This window comes from Ictidomys tridecemlineatus, chromosome 6 (assembly GCF_052094955.1).
Source record: "Ictidomys tridecemlineatus isolate mIctTri1 chromosome 6, mIctTri1.hap1, whole genome shotgun sequence".
NCBI lineage: Eukaryota > Metazoa > Chordata > Mammalia > Rodentia > Sciuridae > Ictidomys > Ictidomys tridecemlineatus.
In genome coordinates this window covers 83,586,122-83,599,448 of record NC_135482.1, presented here as the reverse complement: position 1 = coordinate 83,599,448, position 13,327 = coordinate 83,586,122, and the positions used below count along the sequence as shown (strand labels likewise).

At 35.9% G+C, this 13,327-nt stretch overlaps 1 protein-coding gene across 16 annotated transcripts in view; it reads right to left on the bottom strand.

Moving 5' to 3' along the window:
- Lmntd1 (lamin tail domain containing 1) overlaps positions 1 to 13,327 on the bottom strand; it is a 395,781-nt gene that overhangs the window by 41,237 nt on the left and 341,217 nt on the right. For 15 of the 16 annotated variants that reach the window (XM_078015053.1, XM_078015055.1, XM_078015052.1 and 12 more), the window contains one exon: positions 457 to 570. In XM_078015053.1, coding sequence (XP_077871179.1) covers positions 457 to 545 — 89 coding nt within the window. In that variant the 5' untranslated portion in view covers positions 546 to 570. Of the gene's footprint in view, positions 1 to 456; positions 571 to 3,429; positions 3,553 to 13,327 lie in introns of those variants that run through there. The other variant, XM_040280883.2, reaches the window with a different exon arrangement.

The window sequence follows — 13,327 nt, the reverse complement described above, 5'->3', positions numbered from 1 at the left end:
CAACAGCCAAATTTAGTTTTTAGAAAACCAACACTAATGCTTTTTTTGGTAAAATGACTTATATCAGCAATAAAAACAATAATTTTTATGCAACATCCTCATAATTGTATAATTTTATGTAACATCCTCACGGACATCTCTAAAACCAAGATTCTAATGTTTTTATCTCTAGGTTAGTCAACTAGTTCTAAAGAAATTGTGTCCACGGCCTTAGCACACTCACTGGAAACTTCGGACCTCAATCAGGTAGAAACGTGTGAATTTTTACACTAATCAAGGACTGGAATATTATAAAACAGTGGCTGGGGAAAGAGTTGTATACTGTAGTTTATTATTTTTAGAAAATTTGTGGGATCTATTCTTGTTCTAACTTCATGTTTTTAAACAACAAAATTCAAAGAGTCCATCAATATCTTTCTAAAACTCATTCTCTGCCCCCATTTATGCCATTCTTACTTCTCTTCTTTCTCCATTTTATCTTCCTGCCTTTGAACTTCTCTATTCAGGGCCTCTGAAGCCTCCTGAATGCTTTGTGGGTCTTTCATCTTGGAAAGAGTTCACTTTTCTTTCCTAGAAAAAAAATAGATCGTGGGAATTAGCAATGAATATAGCTAAACTTTAGGGAAGATTTTCTTGAAAATGACCCACCTATTAATCCAACTATCTTCAGTTTACTAGATTTAATGATTTCTTTACCACACTGGTGCCCAAAACTGAATTTTCATGTGAATTTGTAAGTACTGACATAGCCAATACTTTAACTAGTCAAGGATACAGGACAAACCCTCAGTGAAGGTAGGTAGCAGTCACTGGAAGCTTAGCCCTGCAAAGAGACCTTTATGACAACCACTTTCACATCTGGCCAACACTGCCTCTTAGAACACTATGAGGTAATGTCTCCATAGTTACAAAGTTTCAGCCTTTGAACAATTACTGTGTTGGTGCTGCACCTGCTTTGCAGTTTCAGACATTAAATAATGTAACTTGCTTTTGGGAGAACCACTTCTCCCACCAGACAGACTTTGACACTGAAATGTTTAATATCCTATTTTGGATTTTTGAGGGTCAAGGCCAGTATATAAATATTGAGGGGATTTATTATAATTCCTCCCTTCCTTTCTTTCTTTGACAAATACTTTGAGGATAGAGAAACAGGCAGCAGGGACAGAAAACATCATTTTAAGACAAAAAGAAACCTATTTGATTGAAATAGTAAAACCAAAGCCAGAAAACCTAAATTATTCTAGTAACACCAGAATGATTTAGAAGAAATCAGTAATTCAGTTTCTACTATGTAAAAGACCCACACTTAATGTTTCATGATAATGAGGTTGTGAGAAAAAGATTAACATATGAAAGTCCATGATTCTACACAGAAGCAAGATATATTAATGATGATGATTAATGGATGAGAGAATTCACTCAACAAATATTTAATGATCATTAACTATGTATCAGGAATCAGAAACTGGCTGAGTACTATTAATAATTTTTGATTTAGGGAATAATGAAAATATATCTTCTAACCCAGATTTGAAAATGACTTCTATCTTGAAATGATGAACAATATTTAAATACAAAGGACAACGAGTAAAGTAACCACTTTAATAAGTTGAGATCAAAAAACAAGATGTATATTAGCTAATAAGACAAAAAAGAGGAGAATACACATTTAACTATATTTTTTCTATCTTAGAAATAAAGCAAGTACTAATCAGGATTGTGGGTCAGTTATGCAAAAAATAATTAGGAGATTTGTAAATTACAATTATGCTTAGAAAAAATTAAAAATGGATTTATAATTTCTTGCCTAGTTTTCCTATTTACCAGTATGGATGAAGTCATTATGACTACATTTGTTTTCTCAGAGAAACTATTTATATTTTTCAACAAAATTTGGAGAAAAGAAATTCTGCCAACTGAGAAAAACTTTCAAAAAGTTTAAATTCGTGAATGTTTGAATATTCATTCCCCATACCCATACAGTATATTTTCCTTATTTCCTCTCCTCAAATTACTGCATATGTGCAGCAAGAACCAATTTCCTTTTTTACTGCTGCTGAAACTAATCTAGTGGTTTTCAACAGGGGCAAAGTGAACCACAGGGAGCATTTTGTAAATATGGAGGACACTGATAGCAGTCCTAACGATATGGGTTGGATGCTAGTGGCATTTAGAGGACAGGAGCCAGAAATACTAGACTTTCTGCAATTTGGCCGATAATCCTACTTGGCAAAGAATTTCCCACATACCTCTTGACTTGCTAGATATTCACACAGGTGGAAAATAGACTATTAATTATATAGGTCTAGTGTCACATTGCATATCAACATAAAATATTTTGCACACTTCTAATATATACTAGTTTCCAGGAAATAACTATTTATTATTTACATGGAGGGAAGGTTACTTACTGATTGACTCAGTCCTTTCCCAATAGTTGCTATCGGTTTGGGGAAATTATATCATCAATGGCAATACCGTGTGATAGCAGGCTGATATAACTTGCCTGACACAGGTAATAACAGCAACAAAATCAACCTGAGTCTAATGAATCCTGTAACTTGCATATAATAGAGGACAGGAGAGCATGTTAGCTAAGAGATCAAGAGATTTCAGACAATTTTTGTAACTTGTGAGTAAAAGTTACATGCTAATTCAAGCAAACTGCAAAAAATGTATGACAGTGGAAAGTTAAGCACACTAGGTACTTAATGGACGTCAAGGAATAACTGTTAAGTAATTTAGATGTGATATTATGGTTATATTTTTTGAAGTTCTTATTTTTTAGAGATACTAAAACATTATAGGTAAAATGATATGATGTCTGGATTTGCTTCATATTAATGCAGGAAATAGAGAGCAAATGAGGATATAGACAAAAAAGATGCACCACGACTTGTAATTGTTGAATCTGGATAAGAGTTACACGGAGATGTATTATGTATAATGACTATATATACATATATATACACAAACACATAAATATGAATATATACATATATATACATATGTATACATGCATCTTCTTTGCTGTAAATGTTTGAGAGTTTCTAGATGAAAAGGCTAAAAATGGAAAGATCAGTTGGGAGGCAGAGGGTTTAAACACCAAAAGCCTCATTGTTGTGGCTGTCTCTAGCTCAGGAAGGACAGGGCCAAGCAGGAGACCAAAGAGCAGACCTGCTGCTTACGCAGTGTGATAGTCGTCACACAGTTCTAGAAGGTGGGTATTTCTCCACTTTCTGAAGGAGAAAATGGACGTTGAGAGAGAGGAAATGCCTCTCCCAAGGGTATCTGGCCAGTAAGTATCAGAGCAGGATTTAGTGTCACTCCTTTGTGAATAAAGACACCTTTACTACACTGGCTGCTTTCGGTTTAGTTCCCACTTTTCTTCGTAAAGTGTTTCATGGTCATTGCCTAAACACTCACCCATTGCTGGCCAACTTTATACTGTTCTTGCTTTCTTCACTGATCTCAGAGCACTCCCTCCTCTGTCTTTCTAGCCCCATGTCAATTCTCTTTGGCCATACTCCCTCTCTTGGGAAGATACCAGAATTTTTCCTGGGGTATAGAAGCCCTTTAAGAATATACATATTACAGGTTAAAATAGGAAGATGAAAGCTGAGTTTCTTACCATGAACTTTTTACTTTATTAAGCAAAAATTAAAAGTGGAAAATTTTCGTATTCTGCAATTTAAATAAAAGTCAAAATATTGCATATACCCAATTTTGAAAGAGTTGAAGAACACAAAAAGCAGGCTTTATACATTTTAGTCTTCTTTCTCCACATATGGAGAACATTTGCACAGCAGGGGATTTTTTATTAAATTGGGAATATAAATAAAATGTCTTAAATGAATGAAGGCTGTATTCAGAAAGAGAATTTTCCTTTCTTCCCTGGCCATGGGTAATATGCAGTTAAGTAACATACAGTCGAGGATTACAGTAAAAAATATAACATGTTCTTTATCTAAGATTCAGAATTTGGAATACAATTGTAGAAATTCAATTTCATATTTGCACCTACAAAAAGATAGTATAAATCCCTATTATAAAGCATCTTGTTAATCTAAAAATGTGCTGGGTAAATTAACTTCTTTCATACAAATCCACATGTAAATAATTCAGTCTCAAACATAGATGCTGTTATTTTGCCTTGAAGGCAGGGTCAAATTAAGGGCTGACTGGAGGTGTTCAAAGAGAAGCTAAAGGACCATTTGTAGGGAGATTCAAGTTTCGAATAGTTTGTTTAAATAATCATCATGGGCCTTCCCAATAACAAAGTTCTATTGCAAAACAACAGTAAGACCTTAGATCTGCATTTGTGATCCTACGAATGAAACATGGTTTGAATCCTCAGACATTCATATCAATTTCAGCAATGTTTATAACTTCATAGTTACTGGACACAGGTTAATGTATCTTAATATTATCCTTTATTCATAAATCTCTTCTATTCATGCTCTTTAGAGGAATATGATCCTTATTTTTCTAAGACGGGGAAACTAAGACTTGTTCAGGAGACAGAGATCTAGAATACTCGATCTTACTGATCTTATTTCAGAACACTGTGTTCTTTGTGGGATATTTTAAAAATACAAATCAGTATCTTTTTAATTTTGCCTATTCAGTATTTTTATATGCTTTTACTAGCAAAAGAAATCAACCTTACATTATTTGTATACCATATTAACTCATAACTACCAATCTACAACTTCAAAGCAAAATAAAACACCCAACAAACTGTTGAACCACGACCAAATGGTTGGTTTTGAATTTTTCCACTGATATGAACTTACAATTTCATTTTCTTCTGTCATCTGTTGGCAACCTCTAGCAGAAAAGTTGTATCTAAAGCCAAAGACTCGAAATAAGTTATTGGAAGAAAATTTGAATTGAGGAAATTCTATCCATTAAACATTTTTTTTCTGTTTGCAATCAAGACAAAGGTTGTCACTATACAATATTATAGCTAAGTGCTGACTCTGTCAGCATGAGACACCAGTGCTCCATAGAAACAGTAGATGAAATATATATATATATATATATATAAATTTAACCCATGTGAGAAAAACTGTATTAGTGGAGTAAGAATGAATTATTAGAAACATGAATATGAGTCTTACCAGTGGCTTCAAGCACAAATATAAGACTGCCCAAAGAGCTCAAGCAAGCCCAATAGAAACACACCTACTCAGGGAATAGCCTCAACCCTGACTTCTCTTCTTCGATGGTTACCACACACTTTACAAATGTGATCAGTGCAGCTACTATCAACATTGTCTACTATGATGATAGCAACAGGTGACAATGAGGGTACAGTTTACCAAAGGATATTAGTTATTCTTCAGAAACCCCATAATATTGTCTACCAAATGAAACTGCTTTCAATTATTTGAAGCATAAACGAATTTAAGTTGGTAAATAGTTTTTCCCCTCATGTGCAAATGAGAGAATAGAAGAAACTGGGAGGATCCTAAGGATATTAAGGACCCTTGTTTTTTGCAAGGCAATGTTACCTTTCTAAACTTCACCCAGAATGAAAGAGAGAACACAAGAGTAACTAGCATAGTGTCTGAAATTAATATAGTGTCTGTGTCGCTTGTTTGAGTCCATGTGTGTGAAAGAGGCAAAAAAAAATGTCTGAGATGGAATAAATTTCAGGCACTATTAGGAAACAGAACTCTGCAGAAGACCTTTAGCCTGATATAGATTAGTTTGCAGTGGAAGAATGGCAAGTTAGATATTTTTATTTGCTTAAAATTTTCTTTAGCAGTTCTATTACTCTTAGCTTTGTTCTTGTTGTTCTGTTTTTATTTCCCCTTTATTTTTCTGAGAAAATACCTTCATGATTCAGAGTCAGCTGTATCCAATAGTGGATACATACTATTACTATAGCCACTCTAAGCTATCATTTGTCATGTCTCTAACTTATGTTAAGAATTCTACATATATTATCTCATTTCACCCTTATAGTGATATAATATATCTTCCCTTGACAAATGAGGAAATTGATGCCTGCAGCAGTTGGGTCATTTCTCAGAGTCACACAGCTATGAAGTAGTAGCACTGGAAGAGGGTTCAGTTCTCTCGGACTTAAGAGACTATTTTCTTAGCCATTACATTACATCTGTTGCTAGAAAAATATTGAACACCACACAAATACATGATAATTGGATAGATACTCTATAAGACATAAACATGTATCAGACATGTTCCATGCTCTTCTGGAATTTATTCTTTAGTGAAGTATCAGTATGTGTCAACATAAATAATAAATAAATGTAATGCATAAAAGGATGTGATAAGAATCAAAGGAGCAATTATGTCAAGAGCTCAAAGAACTTAGAGAAACATTTCCTTCTCCTGGCGTGGCTAGGAAAGACTTCACACAGGAGTTGAGATATGAGTGGATATCAAAGAATAGATAGGATTGCAAAGGTAGAGAACAGACAGGAGGCATTTGTTAACTTATTCCTCCATGCATGCATGCACTCAACAACCATTAAGTGTCTGTGGTGGTTAGAAGTATTGTACATACTTCTGGAACATGCATCAAAATGCAGAGGGAGAAAGCATAAGCAGGAATGGCACAGGCAATCTAACTGGCTAAGGGAATGAAATGGCCCTGAAAAGTAGATCCAGAGAGACAGGCCATGCTGGGGTGGGGGGGCAAGGAGGGGAAATTGAGCATCAAGCATTGATGCATTCCCAGTATGCCCTGTGTAACAATTATTTGTTCCTAATGGATCAATAATTAAATGAATTGCAGGATACTAAAGAAATGTTTGCTACCCTTGTCCATTCTCCTCTTGGTGGCTCTAGAGGCAATCTCTTTAAAAGCTGCATCTGTATTACAAGCAATAATTTGCTCATTATGAAGAAAGCACTCCATATTAGTACAGTTGGAGTTAAATTTATCCTGCTATCATATTAGGTACAGACAGTATGAATTACATGCTGAGCAAAATTGAAGCCATAGGCCACCTTTATGGGCCTATAACCTGCACAATCATACACAGACTCATGCTTGGTTTAATGCTCTGCTTTTGTTAACTTAAAATTTTAAATATTTTTTTAAATAAGAAAATTCATAAATTATGTAACTTGTTCTGAGAAGGTCAATTTAAAAACTGGCCCTTTAGGATAAGAAATTAATTATTGCAGTAGATAGAAATTGAAAAAATAAATTTAGTTATTTAAGAAACTAGGGTAATGATACTTCTAAAAACAAAGTTTCAAAATATTTGTGATCTCACATTTATGTGAAAAATTTTTAGTTTGTGTCATCAAAGGCACTGATTTCCACAAAATTGGAAATGTCATGGAGGCCTGGATGGGGACCAGGGTCTCTTAGGTTTTGGAACTAGACCCTTTTGAAGGTAAATCAGGAGTGTTCCTAGGATTTGTTCTGAGAACTTAGACAAAGTAACTTCCCCAGGCCTCAATTTGCTTTTCTTTGAAATGGAAATACAAAGGATGCTGTTACAAGAATATTATATAAACTATATAACTAGGAACTTCAAAACCTACATTTATTATTCATAACATCCATTTCATTGACCTTAATGTTAAAAGAAATTTCCTTTTATATTACATTTTGAGAGTGCTGTGACTTAAATTCAGTTAATGCAAATGGCAAAGTAGCATCTATTTATGAGACTCCTTAAATGACATGGTATATGAAGAATATTTTAAAATATTCTTTCTGGGCTGGGGCTGTAGCTCAGTGGTGAATACTTGCCTAGCACATGTGAGTCCCTGGGTTTGATCCTGAGCACCACATAAAAATAAAATAAAATAAAATAAATAGAATAAAGGTATTATAAGAACTTCTTTTTTCTTTTTAAAAAGTGTTTTTATTTTTAAAAAGTATTTTTTAAAAATTCTTTTATTTAAATTTATTTTTTGAGTACCACAAAAATATAAAAATTATTCACATTTGTGGGGTACCATGTGATATTTTGACATATGTACATTTTATGTTGTTGAAGTCAGATGAGACATATCTATTCCCTTAAATCTTCAAAATTAAGTCTTCATTATTTCTCAAAGTCCTTTCTCCGAGCTTTTTGAAACATGTAGTATATTATAATTATGTATAGCCACTCTACCATGCAATAGCACACCTGAATTTCTTAGTCCTATATAACTCAGAATCTATTAATGAATTTCTCCCCAGTTTTCTCCTTCCTCTACTTCTCCAGTCTCTCTTTTTTAAATTGATTTTTTAAAAATAAATGACAGTGGAATGCATTAAATTTTTATTATACATATAGAGCACAATTTTTCATATCTTTGGTTGTATATAATGTTCACACCAATTCAAGATAGCCTCTTCAACAAATAGTGCTGGGAAAACTGGAAATCCATATGCAACAAATGAAATTAAACCCCTATCTCTCACCACTGACAAAACTCAATTCAAAGGGGATCAAAGACCTAGGAGTTAAACCGGAGACTCTGTGTCTAATAGAAGAAAAAGTAGGCCCTAATCTTTATCATGTCATATTAGGCCCCAACTTCCTAAACAAGACTCCTAAAGCACAAGAATTAAAACTAAGAATCAATAAATGAGATGGATTCAAATTACAAAGCTTCTTCTTGGCAAAAGAAACAATCTGCGAGGTGAATAGAGAGCCCACATCCTAGGAGCAAATTTTTACCCCTCACACATCATCAGATATAGCACTAATCTCTAGGGTATATAAAGAACTCAAAAGCTAAACACCAAGAAAAACAAAAACAAAAACAAACCCCAATCAATAAATGGGCCAAGGAACTGTACAGACACTTCTCAGAAAAGGATATACAATCATTCAACAAATATATGGAAAAAATGATCATCATCATTAGCAATTAGAGAAATCAAAACTACTCTAAGATTTCATCTCACTCCTATCAGAATGGCAGCTATTAAGAATACAAATAACAATAAGTGTTGGCGAGGATGTGGGGGAAAAGGCACACTCATACATTTCTGCTGGGACCGCAGATTGGTGTAGCCAATATGGAAAGCAGTATGGAGATTCCTTGGAAAACTGGGAATGGAACCACCATGTGACCCAGCTATTCCCCTCCAAAGGACTTAAAAACAGCATACTACAGGGACACAGCCACATCAATGTTTACTGCAGCACAATTCACAATAACTAAACTGTAGAATCAACCTAGATGCCCTTCAATAGATGAATGGATTAAAAATGTGATATATGTATAATATATATATATATAATATATATATATATATATATATATATATATACACACACACAATAGAATATAAGTCATCATTAAAAGAGAATAAAATCATGGCAATTGTAGTTAAATGGATGGAGTTGGAGAAGGTAATGCTAAATGAAGTTAGCCAATCCCCAAAAAACAAATTCCAAATGTTTTCTCTGATATAAGGTGACTGACTCATAGTGGAATAGGGAGGGGAAGCATGGGAGGAATAGACAAACTCTAGATAGGGCAGAAGGGTGGGAGGGGAAGGGAGGGGGCAAGGGGTTAGCAATGATGGTGGAATGTGATGGACATAATTATCCAAAGTACATGTATAAGATTTTTAAAAAATTCTTTCCAATATAAATCCTTTTGAGGATTTATATGTGTACAAAAATCCATCATTTTCATACCATCATTAGTTTTGTGAAATGCACACTTAAGTGTTCCCAATCAGCAAGTGCTCCAAACTTGCAGCTTAGAATCCTACAGGGTTACAGTGAGAAAGTGAAGCAATGAAAGAGAGGGAGTTGGAAGAACTAACAAAAATACCATGTGGCAAGAAATAGAAGCAGTGAGACAATGGAAAATTAGAGGTTGCAGACTTATAATAAAGATTTGAAAATCAAAAAAGAAAACATTCACTGTGCTAGCACACTTCCTTCTGGCTTCCTCCCTCTCTCTTTCCTTCCTTCCCTCCCTCCTTCCACCTGCTGTCCTTGCAGAAATGGGGCTCTACTACAGTCACCTTCTCACTGCTCATTCTACCACTGTGACATGCTTTCTTCCCTCGTGTTGAACCATGCCTGGCCTCAGGGGTCACAGTGGTCTCCTAGCAGCCCTGTCTGCTGACTTTCATCTTCAGTCTCCTTCCTGGCACACTGACACGACTGGCTGCTGCTCTGTTTGCACTGTTCCCTGCTCTGATCCTGTGTCACATCACTCTCTTGTCTTTCCTTTCCAAACCCTTATTTAACTCCCCTTCCTCCTCTTATTCTCCAAGTTCAGAGGCTTCTCTGTGTCAATGTCAGTCCTATCCTGTCCTCTGTTTTCCTATTTTTTTTTCAGTAATATTACTCTTTTCTTCATATTGGCAAACAACACATCTTTGTGACACTAACTCTCCAGCCTACACTTTCTACTGAACTCTATCTAGTCCAGCAATTCTAATTGCCTACAGCAAATGCCATATTTTTCCAACTCTGCTATCTCTACTGATTAGGGACTTCCTTGAAGGAAACAGAGTCCATCCCAGTTCTAGAATTAATGAGAATTTAGGCTAACAAAGGGTATCAACCATCTTTCCTATGAACAGAGTCCAGAAACAACGTACTGTAATCCTTTCACTTCCCATGCTTGAGGTCTGAGTCTTTTGAAATGAGCAGAGCCCTGAGTTGGCTGATAAGATAGCATTTCTCTGAAAGACTGAAAAGGCCACAGAGCCTCACCCCTAGGATGTTTAGCTGGGCCTTCTGCCTAGATCTGTGATGCCACATTTTTCTGTTGGTTCACTAGGTGTGGGATGGGGAGGATCCTTGTCAGAGCTCAATCCTGTTTCCTAAGAAATTGGCAGTTAGCAATGGGGAAGAATTGGCTTCTTGGCCTAATCCATTCTTTTCCTTGTGGCTCAATTTTGCTTTTAAATTCTCCAATGGGGCTCTGAAAGCTCTTCCCTAATGACAGTTGGTTGTCACTCCATCACACAAATTGCTGTGGGGATTACCTTTGGTACATCAGGATACCTACCTGAGCGGGATCTGAGTTTGCCTTATCCTGGTAGAGACGAAGTCTAAGACTATACTTGCCAGGAACTCTCTATCTGAACTTGATGTTCAGAACTTTTATATGATCTATGACCATTGATTATACCTCAGATTTTGCTTGACTTTCCCCCCTCCACTAGCACAGCCAGTGTTAGGGCATTTGGAATGAAGCTGTTTAGAATAGAATTTATTGTCCTAAATTCCCTATGTTCAACAAATTTCTTTTCTTCATATTCCTTTCTACAAGACACCCAATCCACAAATCACTTTCTCATCTTGACAAGTCTATCTCCTTTGTTAACCCTAAACAAAACATTTGTTGCTTTATTTTGTTTTGTCTCCGTGGTAACTCCCATCTCTTCCTCCATCTCCTAGTTCAAATACTCAGTTTTATCTCTCTTGTGATGTGCCTTAACTAATCCAGTGCTTTAGCCAAATTAACCTGTGCAGCATCTGTGTGTGTGTCCTTGCTTTCTTACATTCATGCTTTTGTCTAACTTCCCACTGATAAGCAACACCCTTTGCTACACTGCTGCCACCTCTAAAAACAGACTCATTTTTCCAAGCCAGTTTTCTCATTTCTAAAATGGAATGAATGCCTATTTCATAGACTATTAAATAAAACAATGTGAATAATGCACTTTAAATGGTAGTTATTATTTTTTAATATTAATGTCATTATCACCCATCTCTTCCATAAAGTGTTTTCTGACTCTGCTAAAACTAGAAATAATTCCTGTATCTTCTGAATATCCATGAAGCACTTTTCTATTCCTTCCTCTGACATCATAACTTCTTATATTACATTATAACTTGTTTTTGAACATGCCTTACCTGATCATAATAGATCCAAAGCTCTCTGAGGTCGGGGACCAGTTTGGGAACATCTTTGTTCCTTTTCCTGTGCCCAGAATAGACACCTTCTAAGTATTTGAAAGGAACAAAATCACCACAGTGGTAATTACAGCTTTTCTATCATCTTTACTCACAAATTGCATCCTGATGAAATTACAAATTAACAAATCCCACTACACCTAGAAATTACAGAGTGAGTCATTCATCTGGAGGGTGACTACCTGGCTCTTTTTGAGAGGTGCTGGCAGGCTCTAAAAGGCAAAGACATGAAGAAGGTGGTGCCATTGCTCAGAAGTAAGAAAGTAAAAGAAATTTTGTTCCTGGTGAGGTTTTTTAATTCTAAGACAGAACTTCTTCCATTCTTCTGGCTATGTGATGCACCATTATTTTATCAACTAGATCCTGAATAGGGGCTTAATAGAGAACTTTGGCATAAAGCTGGAACTCCCAAGGGACAACTTGCATTTCTCAACCTTAGTTTTAAGAGGAGAGAGTAAAGGAAAATCTTGCCTAAGATTCTGAAACTCAAGCATCATTTACATCAGTACAATTCTGAATGCACACCACCAGGGTGAGGAAATTTAATACAAAGCAGTCTCGTTTTACTATTAATGGCCTTAAATAACTTGGAAATGCATGCTTTTGTAAGAAATTCAATCCACATCCATAGCAATGCCATAAGATGTCATTGATTGCACAATGCATCCCATTTTCAGAGGTGTTAAATTGTCATCTTAAAATTAATGTTAAAAAGTCATCTTAGAATTAATGCAACATGTTGTTTCCATTAAGGACAGAGAAGATCTACAAATACCTCAAAGGGGAAGATAATGTAGTGAAGCTAAACCTTCCATTCTTTGATGTTTTGACTGGGGCTGATTGCCTGTCTTCCAGAGAACACTTAGGAAGTAACTCCCAAGTTTAGAAAATAAATTGTGAGTGCATGGGACATTTTAGGTTCAGTGCTGGTCCCATTATCCTGTCCTATCAAGCCCATGGTGGGAGAGTATGTGAGGTTGGGAAGTGGTGGTGGGAATCAATTTCCCTAATCCCAGGGGACCGAAAGTTGTACCCATGAGTGCTTTGGCTTCATTTCTCAGAAAGGCTGCTTACTTCATTCACCTGCCTAGTTATCTGTGTGCCTGGTTGTCATCTTTCCCCCTATCTCACTGAGTATTACAGGACATGGCTCATTCTTGCCAGTAGACATTCTAAATTTGGGGGCATGCACATATGTCTTTGTGCACATGAACACAACCTGGGAAGATTGGTCAATCATTTCTATACTACTGCCAATAAACATAAGTGTGGTATTACCCTAAGTGAGAGAGTAACACGGAAAGGGAAGAGCAAGGGCAATTTGCTATATGTGGAGGGCAGATGTCAATGAAATACTGCAGTGGTGGTCTTGGGGTGAGCAGAGAGTGTGATGGCCTGCAGGATGGAAAACAGTGGCACCAGCAGATGAGGATGTGCCAAAAATG